Raw genomic sequence first — 19,852 nt, 5'->3', positions numbered from 1 at the left:
AAGACAGACTCAAGAAAGCCATGCAGCATCCTTTGAGCTTATACAGCAACATTCAAACTTCAAAAGCACAAATGTTAGGAATTGTAGATTTCATTTGGATCCATTTTAGAAAATCCTAACTGAACACAGAGGGGAAAATAATGAACAGATGAAACAGAAATATGAGGCAACAGAGGAGTTAGTTCCCCAAGGCTTCCAGTCTTGAAGGAGGTGTCAGTGCTGTCTGGGGTGGTGAAAGCCTAAGGAAAGAGTGGAAATTCCTTTCTGTGCACAACTAGTACATTCCTGCCATCAGGCTATGGTGAAAGGTATGCATCACTTCTAACCACAGGATCCAAATGTTCTTGTAAGGGAAACAGCTAGTCAGAGCTCCTGGGTCCTGTTTAAAATGAAGGTGTAATGAGTCCAAAAGGCAGTGAAATGTGGGTGCAAGATGTGAAATGGAGAGAGAATCCTGTAGATACTAAAAGGTTGACATAAAAAAAAAAGTTTCTCAAGGATAAGTCAAACTGCCCACACCTTCACTGCATAGTAGGTAAAACATGTCATCTCCATGGAAATCTGTTACACATTAACAAAGTATTTCCTTATAGCAAGGCAAGTTTGAATCAAAAATAGTCCCAACAAAAGGGTTATGTTCCTCAGTCTCATCGTTAATACCGGCAGGCAAGGAAAATTCTAGCTGGAAGTTACTCTTAAGTGAATCAGAGCCTAAGTTTAGAGGTTTTAAACAAAACTACAACTCAAGTAACTTGCATTGATCTCATTAGCAACTAATTACACAGCTTGCAGACAAGTCTCGTACTGTCCAAGAACCCAGACAGATGTCACCTCATTTAGAGCAGTCTGCTCAGTGAAAATGAGCAGTATTGTTTCTTTTAGATAGGAAGAAAAAACAATGTTCGCCTACTCAGGTATCTTGGAGATTTTGAAGTGTTTGTTCTCTGGCAGATAAATGCCACGTGCACTGCCCTGCATGAGCTCTGCACTATGCACGGCTCCCAACACCCCCAAACTTGCTAGTGCTGCTTAGGTCAGGCGAGGCATCTGCTTATCTCTGTGTGCTGTTAATCAAGCTGTTTGCTTGTCCTCTTATAATGCCGACCAAAGTACTTTGGATCTCATTTGTCCTATGTGGAAGCTACAGTAGGTTGGTGCAATGGTTCAGCTTTTCCTTGTTCTGCAATGGAAAAAAAAAAAAATCCTCTTATATGGTTCTTCCAATGCCACACACACAAGGGCTAATGGTTCAGGACCCTGCTCTGAAAGACACTTTCTTAATATGTGCCTTATACCAAGGCTTGGCAACATTTTGCCTCCGCAGGCCAGAGCTCCCAACCTGGTCCCCTGCTATTTTGCATTGTAAGACGGTCCCTTCACCTCCAGAAAGTTTCTTTCTTGCTGGTGTGTTACAATCAGCACGTCATACGGCAAGAACCTCAAATTCTCCGACTCCCAGCCAAAAAGGGCAGACAGTTTAAACAGGAGCAGCACACGAGGAAATGTTCCCAAACTGGCCTGGGCTGTTCCGTCTCACCCGGGGTCAGTGCCTGCAATTGGTGTGATGTACCGGAATATAAACCTGGCATTGCTAACTTCAGTCCTGTCCCCTCTCCAAAGCAGCTGGGGAGAGCTCCAGGACTGCCAAGATTACTTCCAGCCCAGTTTCCCTCCAGTGGGCTGGATTCAGGCACTGCGAGAAGAGCTTTATACAGTACCTTGTAGAAGCTCAAGCCAAAATCCCACTGATTCTCAGTGGCACCTCTGCTCCTTAATACCAACAGGACTGAGGTGCTCCCCCTACCCGAAAGAAACGAGGACACAATCCCACCAGGCTCCCTTCAGACTCAAGGACTTCACAGAGCTCTTATTTTTAAACCCACAGTCCTGCTCTCTACTCTAAAGCCTCCCCAAGCAGACTCAGCACTCTGCCCTCAGGTCGCCCTTAGCACTAGTTCCCCAAAAAGGAAGAAGTTACTTACGCTGGGAGTGTGAGCTCTCTGCTCTGTGAATGCTAGCCCCAGAGATGTTAATAAAGGCAGAAGGGAAGAGGATCACATGGCAAGCGCTCATTACAGTGAGGCACCGGCCTATCTCATTGCAAAAGACGCTCCTTCTTTGGGTGGGGGCAAAACCGTCCCCCTATCTCTGCTGACAAGTGACCAGCCCAGTTTGATCTCCCTCATTCATGACTCCCAGGCTCCTTTGTCCAGACAGGGAAGGCTTCTCTCTGTATAAACAGCACTGCCATCTCATACAGGCCTGTCTTCCCATGTAATTATAATAAAGCCAGCGATTAAGCCACTGGCGCGTAACCATTTCTATTCACCCTGGCCTCATGGGCCACTGTACGAAAGAGCAAACTGAAACGATATGTGTGGTGCTGCAGGGCAGGGAGAAGCATGAAGGGAAAATGTCTGAATAGATTCCCAGCAGGAACAAATGGACTCTCCATCTCTTAAGCTTGCAGAGTCAAGACCCAATACCTCTCTGAAAGATATCCCCTAGGTAAATACACTTACTGGACTCTATACAAGGGAAAGAAAACGAAAGCCTCTGGCCACACAAGTCAGCCTAGGTGTCCTAACAGTCCCTTCTAGCCTGAAAGCTAAACTATCTGTGAACAATCCCTCCAGCCCAATGCTTGGGGTGCCATGGCCTCAGCAGATGGTCCTTGCCTGCCCCTCTAGGTCAGAAGGCTCACTGAAATAACCTGGGGTCTGATTTGGCACATGGTATTCACATGAGTGCAGTGATTCTTGACTAGGCTACAACAGCACCCTGGGGTGCCTTGGTATCCTTTCAAGGGTGCTGCAGGGTGCCATGCAATGTCAGCACTGTTAGGTGTGCAAACATGATTCCCAGATAAACCCAGAGTTTTCACATAGGAATCCACAGTGTTATAAATGTTTGGCGCCGTTGTGATCTTTCTGAGTTCTCTGCAACAGAAGGATTATTCTACGATTTTTCTGTAGTGGAAAAAAAGAAGTGAAAACTAAGAGCTGGCATTTGGTGAGGGGGCCCTCAAGTCTGAAAAGGCTGAGATCCTACTGCACTGGTGCAACACATCCACACACTCACCAGGCCACACCACCAGGAATTAAGTCAAAGGCCAGCCAGACCCACTTGGAAGCTTATGAGACAAACAGACAAAGTCTGCAGAGCTTCCCAGGGTGGACTCAGACCCGGTAATGCTCACATGAAGAAGGACTCCTCTTTTGAGCAACTGGCTAATAGACTCCCAGTTGTGTCAGGCTTAGAATGGCCTACCAGACAATGCCTTGTTAAAGGGCTTAAGGAGCAGGAACTTGTGTCCAAACCTCCTTGACCTTTCAAATTCCAACCGGTAATACTAGAGGCTCATCCCTGTTTGAATTGTTATACCTTACGACCATGGTTGCTGTTGTAATCCAAAAGGCTAAGACACTACTGCCTTTGTCTAGACAGTCCACCCCTCAGCAGCAAACAACGCGTCATTCTTCTACACTCCTCCCCGACCCTTTACTGAAGAAAGCACACGCCAGCCCAGGGAGTCCCTCCTCCAGGCTCACATTGAGAGTCTACCCTGTGTCCCTGGCCTGGGCAGAGTCAAAAGCTGACTACTGCTTGCCAGTCATGAGACAGGGCCATTTACCAGATGAGGGAGGAATATGGTCTGAATCACAGCTGAGAGCAGCCACTGTGACCCAGACCGCTGCTCCGAGCTTCCTTGGTTCAGCTGGCTGCAAACCTCTCTGCACAGGAGTAATTACGGTTTCCTTTATTCAGCTGGCGTCAGCCAGGTGTGTGGCCGACTTGTCAGAACCCTAAGGAAGGCAATTTGGTTATTTTACCTTTGTCTACTCATCACCTGTTGAGCCAAATTACACCACTGGCTTTAAAATGAACCTCCCCTTCCTTATGGCATATTTGTTATTGGAGCAAGAGGGCCTGGATCCAGCCCTGAGAACTCAGGCTGTGCAAATGTAGAACAAGATGCTCTTTGCCCCAGAGCCTGGCTCTTTCCCCTCTCTGTGTGCCAGGCTGGGAAGTTTTTCTGCTGTGCTAGCAGAGCATTCTTCACTAGAAGTGGATTGCCATTATCTGTGCAGCTCCTGGTCTGATGATCGCAGATAAGGGAGCTGGTGAAATGCATGAGGCAGCACAACGCAATCATTTACTAGGATTGAACCCGGCTCCCTCTACGCTAGGAAGCTGCATTTCTCTTACAGAAGAGTGATTACCTGGAGCTGGCCTAATGTCACCTTCCAACGTGCAAATGCTATCGACTTGTTACAGGGCATTACCTGAGCTGGTTTATCATCAACCCCCCTCCCTCAAGCTGGAATTCAAGACTCCATCAGTCACCGCTTTATTATTACAGACAGAGATCTAGATCGTTTTGCCACCCAATACTGTCTTCCTTCCCTGATCTCTCTTAAAAACAGATCCCCCAGAAGAAAAAGTCTCTCGTTTGTCCCTCCATTCAAACCAAACACACGCAGGCTTTAAGATTCATCATGATGTCTACTGTCTATAGCTGCCTCCACAATTCTGGTTTCTTCTCTGTGTACGGCATCAACCACAATGAGGTCCCAGCCCAGAGCGGAAGCTCCCATACGCTGTGGTGACGCACATAAATACATGTACTAAGAGCCTTCTGTTCTAGCTGCAGACACTGAAGCTCAGAGCTAAAAATATCTTGTTTCACTGCCTCTCTCCGTATGCGTTGGAACAGGCCCATCACCCAGACCCATGTTGAGTGCCACTCATTGCAGGGTTACAGGTTTACTTCAAAGAAGCCTGTGATCACTGCTCTTTTACAAAAGAAGACAAGAAAATTGGTGCATCACTTTGCCTTCCACAAAGATGACTTGGGAATAGAATAGTTTAAAACCTTCTGCAATTGTAGCTTCCTTTTAACAAGCATCTAAAGTGTAGTGGGATGCTGCGGGCACCTCGGCAGGGACACTGCACCTCAAAACGTGGCTTATACTGCTCCCCACCCCCCCCAATCACTAATGAATGCTGAAGGTTAGATGTCAGAGTCCATGTAGATACAACCCTTCTGCAGGTTTAGCTGACCTTGGCTGGGCTAAGCCTGGCATTATGCTGCATTGTGCCTGCCAAACAAATGCAAGAAAAGCAATGCCTTGCAGGCTTTTCCAGCATGCTGGTGGCACAGATCTTCCAGCCCAAGTACTGGAGTTTGGACTCCGGGGCAGTCAAGTATGGCTCTGGGATGATAACACTAAGCTAAATAAATGAGCCCCGTTTCAGAGAGAAGACAAGCCGAGACACGTCACGTCCCCAGCATTCAAACAGCGCTGCATGACACGCTGCTTTATTTTTAATGCCCCAGAAAGCGCATGCAGCTTTGCTCTGAAGCATTTACGTAGCACCTGCCCTGACAAAGCGAAGCACGTTTTGTTTTATGAGCACAGCCACCCCTCCAAAAATCCCCCCCTCCCAAATCTTGCTAAAACTCACCGGCTGTAGGGTCAGAAACACCTTACAGCACAAGCAGCCGGAGCTTCCTAGTAGTGGCTGCCTCGGGTCCCGGCCCAGCCACAACAGGACCCGACGTGCCCCTCGCACCCACCCGCCAGGCCGCGGAGCAGCGCCACGTGGCTGTTACAGCGCAGCTCAACACGCTTCATAGCTTTATTTGGTTTACAGTGTAATCGGCGTTATTTAACGAGAATTAGGAGGCGACCGCGGGCAGGCAGCTGAGCAACGCTGCCCTCGGGCTGCTGCGGCCCCCCGGGAAGGGAGCGGGCTGGGGGTGGACATGAGAAAAGCAGCATGAGAGGATGGATCGTGACTTCCTGACCCGCGTCCAGGGACCGCTCGCTGGAAAACACTGCCGCGGGGCTGGTCCCGCTGCTCGCCGGGCTGCCGAGTCGCCTCCCACCCCTGGCCTCTTGCCCTCGACCAGTGACTCTTTCGTCCTCTTCTGCTCTACGGCAGGTGCCGGAGTGACCCGCCCGGATCAGGGGCAGCTCACCACGGGCCTAAATCACTCACGTGGAAACCTGGCCCCAAGTCCCCCACTTTGGGGGATCTAACTAGACGAGTGGGGGCCAACTCCTCGGGCAGGTGTGATGCAAGGTAAGCCCTGCAGCGCCCCTCCAGTCCACCCCATCCGTTGCTCTGCAATCTACTCCCCGCCCTGATCCCTGCCAGCACGATGCGGTGCCCCGTCACCTACCCCCCCCACTCGGGGCCCGGGCACCGTTCTCGCGGCTGGGGGTGGGATGCACGCCCCTTCCCCCAAACGAGCGCGGGCCAACCCCCGAGCGCCACGTCACCGCCGCACTCACCGGCCATTCCTCAGCCGCCGGCGCCGCCGCGCCGCCATGTCCCGGCTCCTGCCTGCCGCAGGCGCGGCTCGATGACGTCAGAGGTCACGGCCGGGCTGGGCCCCGCCCCCCGCACGTGGCCCGCCCGGAGCCGGGCGCGGGAGACCGTCGCGCCCCTAGCTCCTGCCTGCGGGGAGTCGATAAGCCGTCCCCGTTGAGTTAATCTCTCGTAACCCCCCCCTTGCTCCTGCCCGAGGTGTCGGTTACGTTATTAGGACAACCAAATAGTTGGGAAAAAATGGTCGTTCCAAGCTTTCAGACACAAACACCCTTTTTCAGGCATAGGGAGATTGCCTGAAAAAGGACATTTGTGCCTAAAATGCTTGCAAAGACCTTTTTCCCCCAACTATTTTAGTTGGTTTAATAAAAGATATCACATCTACCCAAAGAACCTAGCCTGCCTATGTCCTTAGACCAGGGACGGGCAATTATTTTGGGGGGAGGGCCGCTTGCTGAGTTTTGGCAAGCCATCGAGGGCCGCATGACAGGAAGCCAGGGGCAATTAAATATTAATTTTCTTAAATTTTTTAGGGGCCCCGCGGGCTGGGTAGAATGGCCTGGCGGGCTGCATTTGGCCCTCCCCTGCCTTAGACCTACACGGCTGCAACCAACAACCCTCCAGCTCTGAGATTTCACTTGTTTTTGACTACAGAAAAAGCAGTAGAGCAATTCCTCTGTTGCCAAGAACTCAGGAAGACCACGACAGGTCACAATGTTTTATAGATCCCTATATGAAAACTCTGAGCTTATCTCGTGAATCGTGTTTTCACACCAAACTGCTAAAATTGTGTTGCACCCAGCACCACCCTTGAAAGGAAAACTGCACAACTTGCATGGGCTGAAGTTCACTTCATATCAGGGCTTTTACTGAACCAACTACATGGTTGGGGCAGACTTAGACAAGCTTTTGCATGCAGGGCATTCTTCTTTAGGTCAGGTGAGGGCATACCAGTCTATCCCAAAGTGCAGTTGGTCGAATAACAGATATCAAAACCATCAAAATCCTTCCCTTGCATATTTTCTGCACCATCATGGCAACATCACTCCCATACCACTACTATCATTACTATCCATTTTGGTTATTTCATAATAAGAAGTAAAAATCCACTGTAATTCTTCCCAAACAGAATTTGTTGTCTTTGCATAAACATGTATCTAACTTTGGTTTGGATTTAGAAGAGATATATATTTTAAAGCTGATATTTTGAGCAATAGAAACATTCTGGTGGATTTTTTTTTAATGCGAAATGTTCTGTGGGAGAGAAATACTGTTTCCCTCAGAGCTCTGTTGTTATCTCTGTAGTCAGTGCGATTTAAAAAAAAAGAAAATTAAGCCATTTTCTGAAATTAATTTTCTGAAACCTATCAAGCAGAATTGTTCCATGTGTGAAGTAATTTGGAGACGGAGCAGGACTGGGAATGGCATCTCTCCCTGGTGATGTTATCATAACGTACCAAGAAAGACCTGCCATTACACACAATCTGATCCCCGACATGGAGAAGACTAGGCAGAGAGACTGAGAAAATAAAAGGAGGCAGAATCTTGGCAGCTGACATAAGAAATACCGAGATGTGATCCCATAAGTATCTCTAACAGATACTTGCTTGTCTCTCTGGAACAGGACAGGCATACAGAAAAGGCAACAGGACCAATCAATGGCTTTTAAATCTTTGCTGAAATTTGGATAGAACAAAATTCACATTCCTTTTTGAAGCTCTACCTTTTTCCCAATCAGACAAGTGTTGCAATGCTTATTCCCTTCTGCTTAAATGCATGAGAGCACAAATAATAACCCAAGATATTATCAGGGGAGCAAAATTACTGAATCCAGCAAAGGTAAGAGGGCAGCAAATCTGTGGGGCTCTTTGCTTCTGGTAAAAGCAATAGTTATACATTTCAGTTTGGGGATTAAAATTGCACAAACACCCCACCTCTCCCCTCTCAGCAGGAGTATGACAATATCACCCTGTTAGAAGAGCTAGGAACAGGATTGACAAGGCTGGATCAAGGCCAAGGTTTATCTAGACAGATAGTGTCCTATCTCCAACAGTAGCCAACACTGATGCTTCAGAGGAAAGGTAAAGAAAATCCAAGTAGCTAAGTACTAGCTTTCACCCAGGGAGTTTCTTCCTGATCCCCCCAGGTTTATGTTATGAAACATGCAGATTTATTTCAAAACCTCCAAAAAGGTTTAGAAAGGATAATTTGGAAGAACAGCCAGTAGCTTCATTAGACATCTAAGCAAAGGCACTTCCCTAGAGCCGATCCCTGAATAGCGAGTAGAATGGAGCTGGGGGACGACGACCCCCCAAGAGATTTATTCTTAGTTGAACAACAAAGTGCTCCACACTCAGATGATTCCATAGTTTGGCAAGGCCTCCTACAACCGAAGGAAATGGACCCTCTAGCTCTTCCTCGTGTTGCATTACTTACCCATTTCGCAGGCCGGAGGGCTCTGGTTTATGGACTGTTTGTTAGTCATTTTGTGAACCGGGCAGACTCTTAGCTTGCAATTCCCAGGAGAGAACAGCACAGCCTGCTCTCCCCTCTCTATATAACAAGTGCCTCCACCCAATAAGATAAGGGTACTTCACACTTGCCTTGGACTGGCTGGCATAGGGCAGAGCTACTTGAAAGAGGCTTGAGAAGTTAACAAGAATATTCTCCCAAGCATAATTGAGTCTATCTCTGTGCTACAGTAATTGATGACCTGACAAGGTGGTTATTAGCAGGGAATTAATTGGAGATGAGAAACTTTGATCAAGGGCATTCTCCCGATACAGGTAACTATCTGATCTTGGGTACAGTGAGTTATATTCACCTCCAAACAAATGCTAGTAGTCAAGGATACTAAATTAAAAAGTCATTTGGTAAAACCTCAAGTACCACCCAGGCAATTAATGCATGTGACACGCTGGACTTTGCTTCAAAGGGACCATTTTTCAAACAGATTACAGCCAAAACTGGCATGGCTGCACATTTTTGAGGTACGTGCAGCACTGATAAGATGTCAGTCATCTGTTCCATCAGCTGGAGAAATACAGCACCAAGTATCGCTGGTCAGTGCCAACCAGGAAACCTCATGAAGTGGGATGTGAACAATTGATGACCTGGAGGCTACTGATACAACCGACAAGCTTCTGTGCGTTTCTTCTGATAAGCAAAGAGCTGAATGTGCTACCCTTGAGAGGTACAGGGGAACAGGGCAAGGGATGATTAGAGTGCAACCACGCTACCATCTCAGCCTTTTCATGGATACCACGGAGGAATGGTCCCCAGTCTCAGCTGGCCTACAACCACTCATGCTGGACAAGCAACTCCCTGTGGATAACAGCAGCCTTGTCTCTCCTTGCCAACATCAGTCTAAGCTTTTTAATATCCTGTGGTCACGAGCAATGTTGGAGGGTCCTGTGGGCAACGTATAGCCTAGAAGCTGTGGGTCCAGGACCGCAGCTATCCAGGATTACTTGGGCTCACACTGCTGTGCAGCAGCTCTTTGGCTGTCTAAAGACACTGGGTAGAAAGCCACCATATTGGACAGGCTCTTTCTCCCTTCTTTCACTCAGTGATAGGCAAGTTGCTACTCAGCGTGATAGACTACTACAGGGTAAAAGCTGGGATAGAAATTTAGCCCCTGTAACAAAGGAAGAAGCCAAGTAGAACAAGCCAATGTTGTATGTTTCCAGATCGGGCTTCTCAGTTTCCACCCCTCACCCCCACTTCACCTTGCTCTGAAATAAGACACTGGAATTGGAGACCAGATACAAAACTGGGCAGGACCCTGCTCAGAAGAGATAGTTTGGGAACCCCTGCTCTGAGGTACGTGTACCCCTGTGGGTATACAAAGCATCTCTGCGTGAGGGGGTACACAGGAGAAATTGTTTAATAGCAATTTAATTTTCATTATAATTGGCACTTAAGGGGTTAAAATATAAACCGTATGCTGGTAGGGGCATGCAGGCAGCTGGTTAATCTGGAAAGGGGGTACATAATAGAAAAGGTTTGGGAAACTCTGAGGTAGAGAATCTGCCCTGGTAGCACTGGATGAGTTTTGCTCATATTTAGGGTGAACCTGCTCACCAGAATTCAGGCCAAGTAGGATTTTTCCCCTCTGAACCAGGGAACCTGGTTTACCTGACCTGTTCACTGCCTTCCCCGGCAGCCTGTTGGGATCACAGAGGCCCATGGCACCTCGCCACTCCTCTGCCCGCGCGGAGCTCAGGGAACGGCGCATGTTTCAGTCTCTTCTGTCCTCCACCTGCAGCGCATATTTTAGTTGTGGGAGGACCGAAATGTTGTATTTTCTTCTTTATAACAGCAAGTCTCCAATGCCTGAAGAAGGGCGTTTGTGCCCAAAAGCTTGCAAAGACCTTTTTCCCCCAACTACATAGCTGGTTTAAGTATCACATCTACCCAAAGAACCTATTTTCTTCACGTACAATATGGACCCTTCCAGGGACGGGAGTGGGGAGTCCCCTAACAACTGGGCTCTACTTGACTGAAGCCCCGGGGTTAAGGGAGGGCGCCTGGGGGCAGCCGGCCTGACACACAGCGGGGCCTGTCCCAGAAGCGACGCGCGGGGCAGGAGGGCAGAAGGAGGCAACTCCTCCCCCCGGAGGAGCTCGTGCAGCTCCGCAGGTCGCCAGGCCCGAAGCCCGCGCGGACGTGACGGCCGCTGCGCCCCGAAGCCAAAGGCCGCGGCGTGTAAAGGTCCTGAGGGATGATAACCGGTCAGAGCGCTCGCGTGCCGAGCCCACGTGCCCGCCTCGCCCTACTTCCGCCTGCGGTCACGTGCCAGGAAGGGGCGGGGAAAACCGTCCCTCTCTCCGCTCCGCGCCACTTCCGCCTATGGTCACGTGCCAGGAAGTGGGGTGAGGCGTGGGGAAGGCGCCGCCATTTCCAACCAATCCTCGAGTCCGGCGCTGCCCTTTGCCCTTTGGCCTCGCGGCGGCCCAAGATGGCGCTGCCCAGGCTGAGCGGTTGCTGGGGCGCTTTGCGCTTGTTACCGCGGGCGGGGCCCGCCTGGCTGCCCGGCCGCGGGGCGGTGAGGTGAGCCGAGCCCCCAGCTCCCCCCTCCGCTTCCCTCAGCGGCCGTTATGGCCGTTTCCATCCCCCCGCAACGGCCCGGCCCGTCACCCCGGGGTGGGGGCGGGGGCGGGGCGGGTTGTCTGCAAGTCCCCTTCTGCCGCAGGCCGCTGTCCTCCAAGCCCGACCCGCGGCCGCTCCTCAGCGCCCTGCTCAGCTCCGTGAAGCGCGCCAGCGGCCGGTACGAGCGGTTCCTGGAGAGGCGCTTCCCCCGCTTCTACCTGCTCTACGCCACGTCCCACCGAGGTAGGTGCCCCTTACACCAACACGGGTGCAGCCTACTTGCCCCGGTATCCGAGGCGCGTGAACGAACGCGCCTTCGACCCCCGCGCTCAGGTGCCGGGCTCTGGCGTTGCGCGGACGTGCTGATGAGCACTAGACAACAGCAGTAAGTTATTTCTGAGCAAACCCCCGTGCTGTGCAGCAGAGCATGGTGCCGCTTCCCCCGCTCCTCAAAGCACGCAGCTCTTCCTTCAGGAGACGCTGGTCGGGTAGCGGGAAAGCATGGGGAGCTGAGGTAAGGGATGGCACTGTCCGCTGGGCAGTGTCCTCCCCTCCCACGGGCCTGAGCCCCAGCAATCCCCCATCAGCGCTAAGAACCTGGAAACCAGTCGGCTCGTTACAGGCCAATCATCAGCCTCAATCCCTGCCGCTGCGCAAGGCACTAGTTAATTAGTTGAAAAAAAAATTAAATAACGCTACAGAATACTGAACTTCTTACTTTGTATTGATGAGCCTCAAAGTATGACATTTCCCTTTCTGATATTACTTAATGTATTAACGCAGGGTAGAGCTATGCTTGTCCACGTGGCCCTTGGCTCGTTTCTGGTTTGAAGGTTTGGCCCACTTGTTAAAAAAAAAAAAGAAAAGGCTGAGACCACTGCTGCAGTGTGTCCTACAAAGGAGAGTTTCTTCAGTCTTTTAACACGGTTATTCTGAAACATTGCCAGCCCGTTACAAACCAGGCGCTCAGGTTTCACTGACTGTTGCGCCGATCTGCTCTGGCAGTTCTTGTCTTGGCTGAAGTCAGAGTTTGCAAAGTCACCGGGAGAAGTAGTCCTTACCTCTGAAGAGGGGAGGGGGAGGAAAGGAGATGAAAAACCTCTTGCCTTCCTCTCTGTACGACATTTTGATGATTCAGAGTACATCTGCAACCTAAAGCTTTTGGCTTCCTCACCAACTCCCTCTCACATTCTGGCTGCTGCTTTTGATGGACTGGGTTAGATGCTGATTCCACTTCTCCATCTCGCCTCTCACACAACTGTCAATTGTGGCATGTATGAAACCATGCATGATGCATCCCATTATACTGTCACACACTGCTGTCAGCAGGCAAACTAAAGGGGAGGTAAAAGTTTGCAAAGGGGCTTTTTTTTTTTTGCTTGAGCTGGATGGGGCTGTGCTCAGCACAAGGCTTGAAGGTTCTCTTTATATTCTGCACAGGATTTAAGGCATTGTTTTTGGAGGCAAAAGAAATCAGAAAAATAAAGATTAACATGGCCCATCAGGGGATCAGTTTTCAGCAGCTTCCCTACAGAGACATGGAGAGACTGAGACAGGTGGGCCCAGCTTCTGAGGTTCTTCAGTATCTGTAAGTTGTGCTGAATTTCTCCAAGAGTCAGTTGTTTTGACTGAATTCTCCAAGCCCGATGGGCAAACTCATCCTCATCACACGTGCTTCAGTCAAGGGAGTTCCCTGTTCTAGGATCTCTGCTGCCCACCGCCCCCAGACGGCATTTTGGTTTATGAGTGGGTCAGCTGACTGTTTAACCCAAGGCAGCCTGGTAGCTGGATCTGGTGTATAACACTCCTGGGCCTGTTACTGAGCATTTCTCACTGAGAGCAGGGTTAGAGAGAAGGTGGTGGGTTGGAGGCCATCTCTTCCCTGCCCCATCCCCAACTGCCACTTGGGTTTCACTTGCTTGCCGGCTGCTAATCGTTGTTTTACTTCTTGTGCAGTTTCGCAGGGATCTGATCAAGGCCATTCCAGTATCACTGCTCTCCCTTCCACCTTTTGCCAACTACTTCGTCTTGGTGCTGATGTAAGTACATCCTTCCCAACCTTCCCCCCAACCATGCTAGGGCCAGGGCCTTGTCCTGAATAGAGGCTCAAATGAGGATTGTAGTCATTAGGAACTGGAGCTGACTCGTGCCCTCTCTTGGCGTTTCTTTTTCTGTTTCTCAGATGACGCTTGTGCTATTCTTGGCAGCCCAATGAGGGGGGGTTGCTACAGAACAGCTGTCTTTGTTCCTCCAGAGACTATTTTTGCAGCCATTAAAGCAACACTTGTATTCAGTCAAACTATAGTTTCCCAGTCAGATAATTTTTCACCCCACTTGAGTTGTTCAGTTGCTTGTCTAAATTGAGCAAACACAGAAAGGAAGGGCAGCCTGTTTCCTGTCTATCTGTCATTGTCTGGGCACCAGACATTAGCTGGGATCTGAAATTTTCTATCAAATTGATTTTTTCCCTCCTCCTGTGCATATTAAGTTTCCATCCCTAGGTTCTCCTCCACAGGAGACCCCTTGCATCTCTCGGGATGGTCTCTGCTCACTACATACAACTATGCAGGGTTACGTGTTTTCAGTGTCCCCTTGCAGCAAAAATAAATATGTATTAACAAATCAGACAGGTTTATTTTTGCCTGAGGATTCTTAAAATCCCTGCCCCATGCCTATGTCTTTCATTGTAACCTGATGAACACTGCAGACCATGTTGGCATTTGTGATGCTCGCCGTCACGTCTAAGTAGATTTGCCATCAAGAACGAGTTCTCTTGGACTCCTTGCAAGGGTCCAGACTTCCTGACTCCCTTTCCAGCTGTCCTCCCTCCACTCTGCAAGTGCTGTTCGTTACCCAGTTCTCCCACCTCCTTGCTCTTGTCCCAGCTGTATGTGGAGACTCTGCTGGGCTCTTTTGATTAAATACACTCAAGTGCCTGATAGACTGTCTGCCTTCTATTTCTGTGAGGATAGGGCTACTTTTCAGTGCATCTCTCTTTTTTAACACAACTGTCATCAGACTTCTGAGGGCCTTTCTATCCACATACTCCTGACCTGAGGTCACAGCTGAAGCTGTCTAGACAGGCCTGCCAAAGCCCATGTATGTTGCTTCCAAATGGGCCAAAAGGGTCTTTGCCAGGTCAAGGGCCAGTTGGCTCAAGCAGTAGCCCTTGCAGTTTTGCAGAGCAAGGGACTGGAGATCAAGTCCTTGTTCCCCACCACACAGCAGATCCCAGAGTGGTTGCTGCTCATTTCCCTATATGGCACCATCCTTGCTGAATTGGAGTTCTTGGATTTTTGCCTGTTTTCAGTCATTCTGCCTTGCACCCTTCCAACAGTTGCTCCACTCGCTTTCTCTCTAAGCTACCTTTTCCCAAGACAATTGCTGATCCATTACTTCTGGACACCAAAGCAGCAGGTTGAGTTTCTGAACATTTACCATGGCATGCGGAGAGAGGCATACCCAGACATCATCGATGGTTTGGCCCGGGCCACCCAGTTTGTTGCTGACCAGCAGATCCGGGACCCGATGCAAAGGCTGTGCACCAAGGTAAGGGAGGGAAACTTCAGGATCTGGCCTGACCCAGCTTCTCAGGTGGGCTTGCAGCCTGCACTGACAGCTGCTAGTGATCCCTGACCTGGCTTGGCTGTGCCTACCCAAGCTCAGTCACTGGAGTGTTGCTTGATCTACTCCACTGGGATCACTGCAAAGCTGCAGAGACCTAACTTGCAACTTCTTTTAAAAAAGGAGCTGCCATACAGGTGTTCACATCAGCAATGATGTAACTTACTTCTGCAGGTTTCGATGGTAGCATAAGTGAATGTAAAGCAACGTATCATATTTACTTGGAACCAACACAACTTTGAATTCAAGATACCCTCCCAATAATTAGATTTTATACATAACAGATCATAATTTTTCTGTAATTTCCCATATGTAGAATCTAATTATTGGAGGATTGTCTTGAATTTATCCCCCCACCGCTGCGGCAGGGAAAGCAGCAGCAAGAGGGCAAGCAGAAGAGTGAGTGGGCAAGCAGCCTGACCCCCACCCCTTCCACTCCTGCACCATTGCCACTTACCCTCCCTGGTGGTTCTGGCATCAGTGACAGCTTCTACCCTGGCCTGAGCCAGGCAGCAACTGTGGTGGCACCCTGGTCCTGACCCTGGCCAGGCAGTGGCTGTGGCTGGCTCCAGCTCTGGCTACAGGCCCAGAGCCACAACAGCCACCTGCCCATGGCAAGTGCTTGAATGCAAGATGATACTTCTCCCTTGTTGAATGGGGGGCGGAAAATCTCATCTTGGATTTGAGAAAATATGGTAAATAACCCAGAGTTTAAAAAGTTACCATGGGTTTGGTACACCTATGTCTCTACAGAAGACAGCAGATGTAGCAGCTTGTATCATAAGAGATTACATTATCAGTGCCAGTACAGAATTGTTAGGTCTGTCTGTGGCCTGAGTCATGGCAGATGTTGGCCCAGAGGCGCATGAAGCATCTGAAATGTCCTGCTTCCTTGTCCTAGGTGTCCAGCTTGGATTTTGACAGGGATGGAGGCCACATTTGTCTTAATTCTCTATGACCTTTACTTTGGAAACAAACCAAATCCTCTTCAAGACAAGGGTGTCTCATATCTTGTTTTCCAAGCTGCCTGTTTCAGTTGCTGGCCAGGTCAGACTGAAATTCTGCTCGATATTTCTTGTTCTAATCTTCCAAAACACCCTGTACTCGGAACTCAGTAGAGGAAAATCCAAAAGCCCCAAGAGACTGCACCTTTGCTGGAAGACAAGAGTTTTGGAGGTGAAATTTCCCCAAGAGAAGCTTCCTTGCCACAACCATGCTTCACCAAGAGACCCAGTTTGCACTGATTTATGGAGGGGAGAATGTGAAGGGAGTGGTGGACAATTTCTTGGACTTGCTGGTTCAAGGTGATTTCAGCCAGACCTACGAATTTCTGCTTTGTCATGGGATGAGAGTAGTGCAGCTATACTTTGGGGGCTGGCCTTAGAAACGCTGAGAAAACAAAGCCAGGTCTGGGCCAGGTTAGATTTCCAGGATGCCCTGCTACATCCCCAGCATGTGGGTCAGGCTGCTCTTCTATCCACGGGAAGCATAGAGGACTCTGATATACAGCAGGAACACTGGGCTCTTTCAGGTGCAGCAAGGTTCCCATCCAGGAGTGGCTGAGCTTCACGCTGTGAGAAGTTTGTTCTCAGGACATCCCCTCGGCTTGAACAGGCTGCGCATCTGGCAGGTGGTAAGCACCTCACCCTGCAGGGGGGCTGAGCTGTTAGCTAAGGGAGCAGCAGCATTTCAGTAGTCTAGTAAAGGGGGTAAGCTGCAGGTTTACACTTTTCATTTAACTCCAGGGTAAGAGTGTATGCATGGGCTATTACTGCCAAAGCTGGGAAGTCCCACTCTCACTACTTTGTACCTTGTTTGTGTGCCTGTCCCTGCACCCTGCAAGGGCTGGTCGGACAAGACGCCATTGGCAGCTGCTCATATCGTCTCTGGGCTTGAAGCTGCCCTAGACAGTTGTCTCTGAGAGTCTAGATCAGCTCCTAGACTGCCCTTGGCTCTGCCCCTCCTCCCATGCTCTTCCCTGGGTAGCGTGGGTTTGCTCAAGACATCCACACCATCTCAGCTGCCCTCTTTTTCACACTTTTGTCTCAGAAAGCCTTGAGCCGCGTCCTGTTCCTGACGCCTCACTTGCCGACCATTTTCCTGAGGTACCGGCTGCAGAATCACGTGCAGGAGATCCAGCACCTAGACCGGGCCATGCTGAAGCTGGGAGTGAAGGAGCTCTCTGATGAGGAAGTGAACAGGGTGAGGACAGCTCCCACCTTCCTAAGCTCTGTTCTGTGGCTCAGCCAGTGTGAGAGGCTCCCCAAATCCCATGGGTGGGAACACGCTACCCTCTCCTTTCTCTTGGTCTTTAGCAGAATCCAAAGTGGCACTTGCCTTCCCTGATAGAATTTATGTCCCGTGGGATGAATAGGTCACAGGTTCTCCACTCTGAAGTCACTCAGTAATCCCTCTGGGGTTCAAATCCCAGCAGACTCTTTGCTTGATTTCAGTGGGATCACAAGATGGGGCTTTGTCCTGCCTCTCAGCCAGTGCTGGATGGAAGGTAGGGAAGTGGGTTTCTGAGTCTTTAAATTGCTCAGAGATGCACAAGGAGCTGAGGCAGATCTTCAGGTTGGGGGCAAGGGGAGAATCAGCAGGTCCTATCTGCCTGCCTGACTGTCCCTGTACGGATATTAGGCCTGTTATGTCCGTGGCCTGAACTCCACCCGCCTCAGCCCGGCAGAATGCAGAGAATGGCTGGACCAGTGGCTGAAGCTGTCCTGCACGCTGAAAGGTAAAGTTGCCTGCGCTCCTCTTCCTTTTCGGCTGTCCGTTCCTTACACGTGATGCCCATCTGGCCAGGCTGGTCTTGGGCATCGCATCAGAGATGCAAGCATTTGGGAGATGGAAGAGCAACAGTGCTGTTACACATCAGAGGGCAGTATGGTCCCAGAGCATGCTTCAGGGGGTACTGAACTGCCTGCACTGTCAGCAAGCATTTGCTGTAACAGCAGCTGTTTCAGGAGCCCTTGTTAAATTAGTGGATAAAATGTGGTTACCCGAGTCATCACCTGCTACTGCTTGTACCATGGCTGGGACAAATGGGGCCTGCCCTTGTAAATGCTGCAGACCTGGTTCCCAGCACTGGAGCCTGAGGGTTCCTTTATGCTTTCAGATTCGGAGGCCTCACTGCTGGCCCACAGCATGGTCCTGCTGTCCACCAACTACCAGGCAGCCAAGGAGTGAGTGATGGTTGTCCTGGGCGGCTGCTCTCGAACTAGCACTAGCTTCCCATCTCAGCTCATTGCCAGTGCCGTCGGCTGTGATGGACTTGAAGGGTTTGCAGTGCAGATCAGCAGCCTGGAGCTAGCAAGAAATCTCTTGCTTCCCTCCAGGCCTGGAAATCCAACTCTAAATGACATGTCCATGGGAGCTATGTCTTTCCTCCTGTGCCAGAGATGAGCTCTTTGATCACCTTTCCTGATGCACTTGAGCCCCTGAGGGGCAGGAATCTACTCTGGCTCCCAGGGGCTTGCGTTTGCCTGTCTTGGCAGTGCTTGGAGGCAGCCCTCACAGGGCTGATGCAGTCTGTGGTTCAGGACTGCACCCATCCACACCTTTCATGGTATTGGAAAGCTGGTTGCGTCCTTGCAACAGTCAGAAAGGACTGGCTGTGCTGCTGTTGCCCCTCAAGCCACAGCAGTTTAAGCGAAGAGCCCTTTCCAAGGGAGAAAGCAAATCTCTCTTGCACGCACAAACTTTAGACTGATATCTTATTAACAGGTTCACTGCTGCTCCTGTCCAGGGCAGTGCTCCTTACAGGAAACAAAGCTTAGTTTATTTTGAGTTGCTGAAACTTTTAGGTGTAAAGAAATGTTGTTGAAGGGGAGGGGAAGAGGGGCACCATAGCTTGTGACTTTACACATGGGCCAGTGATGTCTTAATGTTCAGATCCAGATCTCTGTTCAGTTGTGGGTTTTGTTGTGTTTGTTTTTTTTTTTTTACTTCTCTGTTCCTTTGAAATCTTATTGTGGCTTAAATTGCCATTTGTTTTCTCTCCCTTGGCTTCCTGCTGGAAACAAGACAGACTGCTTAGGGACACAGTAACAGCTTTGAGTTTGGGAAGCTCTGTAATGGGGCTTGGTTCTGGAGTTCCCAGTGAACATAGGAGGCCGAGTCCTGCTTTGTATAGATATCACTGGGCCTTAAAGTGCAGGCTGCACCTTTGCTGCCATAAACGGGAACACCAAACAGCACTGACCTGCTCTGTTCAGGACAGGGTCCCAGTTTTGTGATTTTTGGCCCTGAACTTTCTGCTTAACATCAGAGGAGGCTAGAAGGGTGATCAGTGAAGGCTTCTTCTTTGTGTACTTTACTGTCCCTTGCAGAGGATGCAACTAAGGGATTATAAACCAAACCTTTTAACTTTCTAGTGGCTTACAAGTCACATTATTTATTGCAGTAAAAATGCATGAACAGACTGTCTTTCCAGTAAGTATTCTTACATCTGTGGTTCTGTGTTTGATTAAAGGGAACAATTCCAGAGGTGTCTTGTGTTTGTCCAGCCAGATCCTGCATGGCATACCCCTGGTCTCTGGCATTGCGATTCGGGGCTCCTGAGAATGCAGCTCCTGGTCCATTTAGAACAACAATGCAATGGTGCCACAGGAAGCCTAGGGTACAACTAACCTGTAGCACACAGTGAGTCATTAGCGTGCCGTTACCTCATCTCACACTAAGAAACAGCTTCTCTATTAAGCTAAAGGATGCGAGTGGGAGGCTGCTTTTGTTATTCTGGAGGTATGACCAGGCCACAGCTTAACTCTAGAGGTGCTTAAAGGATGAGACACGAGGT

General features: G+C 49.8%; 2 protein-coding genes across 8 annotated transcripts in view; one reads left to right on the top strand and one right to left on the bottom strand.

Moving 5' to 3' along the window:
* The window catches only part of SLC11A2 (solute carrier family 11 member 2), a 29,852-nt gene extending 23,448 nt beyond the window's left edge, over positions 1-6,404 (bottom strand). For 2 of the 6 annotated variants that reach the window (XM_019481059.2, XM_019481060.2), the window contains exon 1: positions 1,983-2,085. In XM_019481059.2, coding sequence (XP_019336604.2) covers positions 1,983-2,073 — 91 coding nt within the window. In that variant the 5' untranslated portion in view covers positions 2,074-2,085. Of the gene's footprint in view, positions 1-1,982; positions 2,087-6,302 lie in introns of those variants that run through there. The other 4 variants (XM_014606921.3, XM_019481061.2, XM_014606918.3 and 1 more) reach the window with 3 other exon arrangements.
* A 4,834-nt stretch (positions 6,405-11,238) lies between these two features.
* On the top strand, positions 11,239-19,540 carry LETMD1 (LETM1 domain containing 1). 2 transcript variants are annotated; one of them, XM_019481077.2, is made up of 9 exons: positions 11,247-11,391; positions 11,534-11,673; positions 12,871-12,986; positions 13,387-13,469; positions 14,793-14,979; positions 16,586-16,687; positions 17,104-17,256; positions 17,695-17,791; positions 18,173-19,540. In XM_019481077.2, the coding sequence occupies exons 1-9, from the start codon at positions 11,300-11,302 to the stop codon at positions 18,241-18,243; spliced, it is 1,041 nt and encodes a 346-aa protein (XP_019336622.2). In that variant the 5' UTR covers positions 11,247-11,299; the 3' UTR covers positions 18,244-19,540. The 2 variants fall into 2 exon arrangements, with proteins under 2 accessions (XP_019336623.1, XP_019336622.2); XM_019481078.2 differs by lacking the exons at positions 17,695-17,791; positions 18,173-19,540 and adding an exon at positions 17,508-17,674 and having other exon boundaries at positions 11,239-11,391.
* The last annotated feature ends 312 nt before the right edge of the window (positions 19,541-19,852 follow it).

The sequence above is a fragment of the Alligator mississippiensis genome, chromosome 15 (assembly GCF_030867095.1).
Source record: "Alligator mississippiensis isolate rAllMis1 chromosome 15, rAllMis1, whole genome shotgun sequence".
In the NCBI taxonomy this organism is placed as follows: domain Eukaryota; kingdom Metazoa; phylum Chordata; order Crocodylia; family Alligatoridae; genus Alligator; species Alligator mississippiensis.
This window is presented reverse-complemented; position numbering and strand designations above follow the sequence as displayed.

Excerpts from the sequence above, each read along its gene's own strand:
- LETMD1 (XM_019481077.2), top strand. The coding sequence starts at position 11,300 with ATGGCGCTGCCCAGGCTGAGCGGTTGCTGGGGCGCTTTGCGCTTGTTA. Across the intron at positions 12,987-13,386 it reads ACATGGAGAGACTGAGACAG|TTTCGCAGGGATCTGATCAA; the intron begins GTGGGCCCAGCT and ends CTTCTTGTGCAG. Across the intron at positions 16,688-17,103 it reads GGCTGCGCATCTGGCAGGTG|AAAGCCTTGAGCCGCGTCCT; the intron begins GTAAGCACCTCA and ends CTTTTGTCTCAG.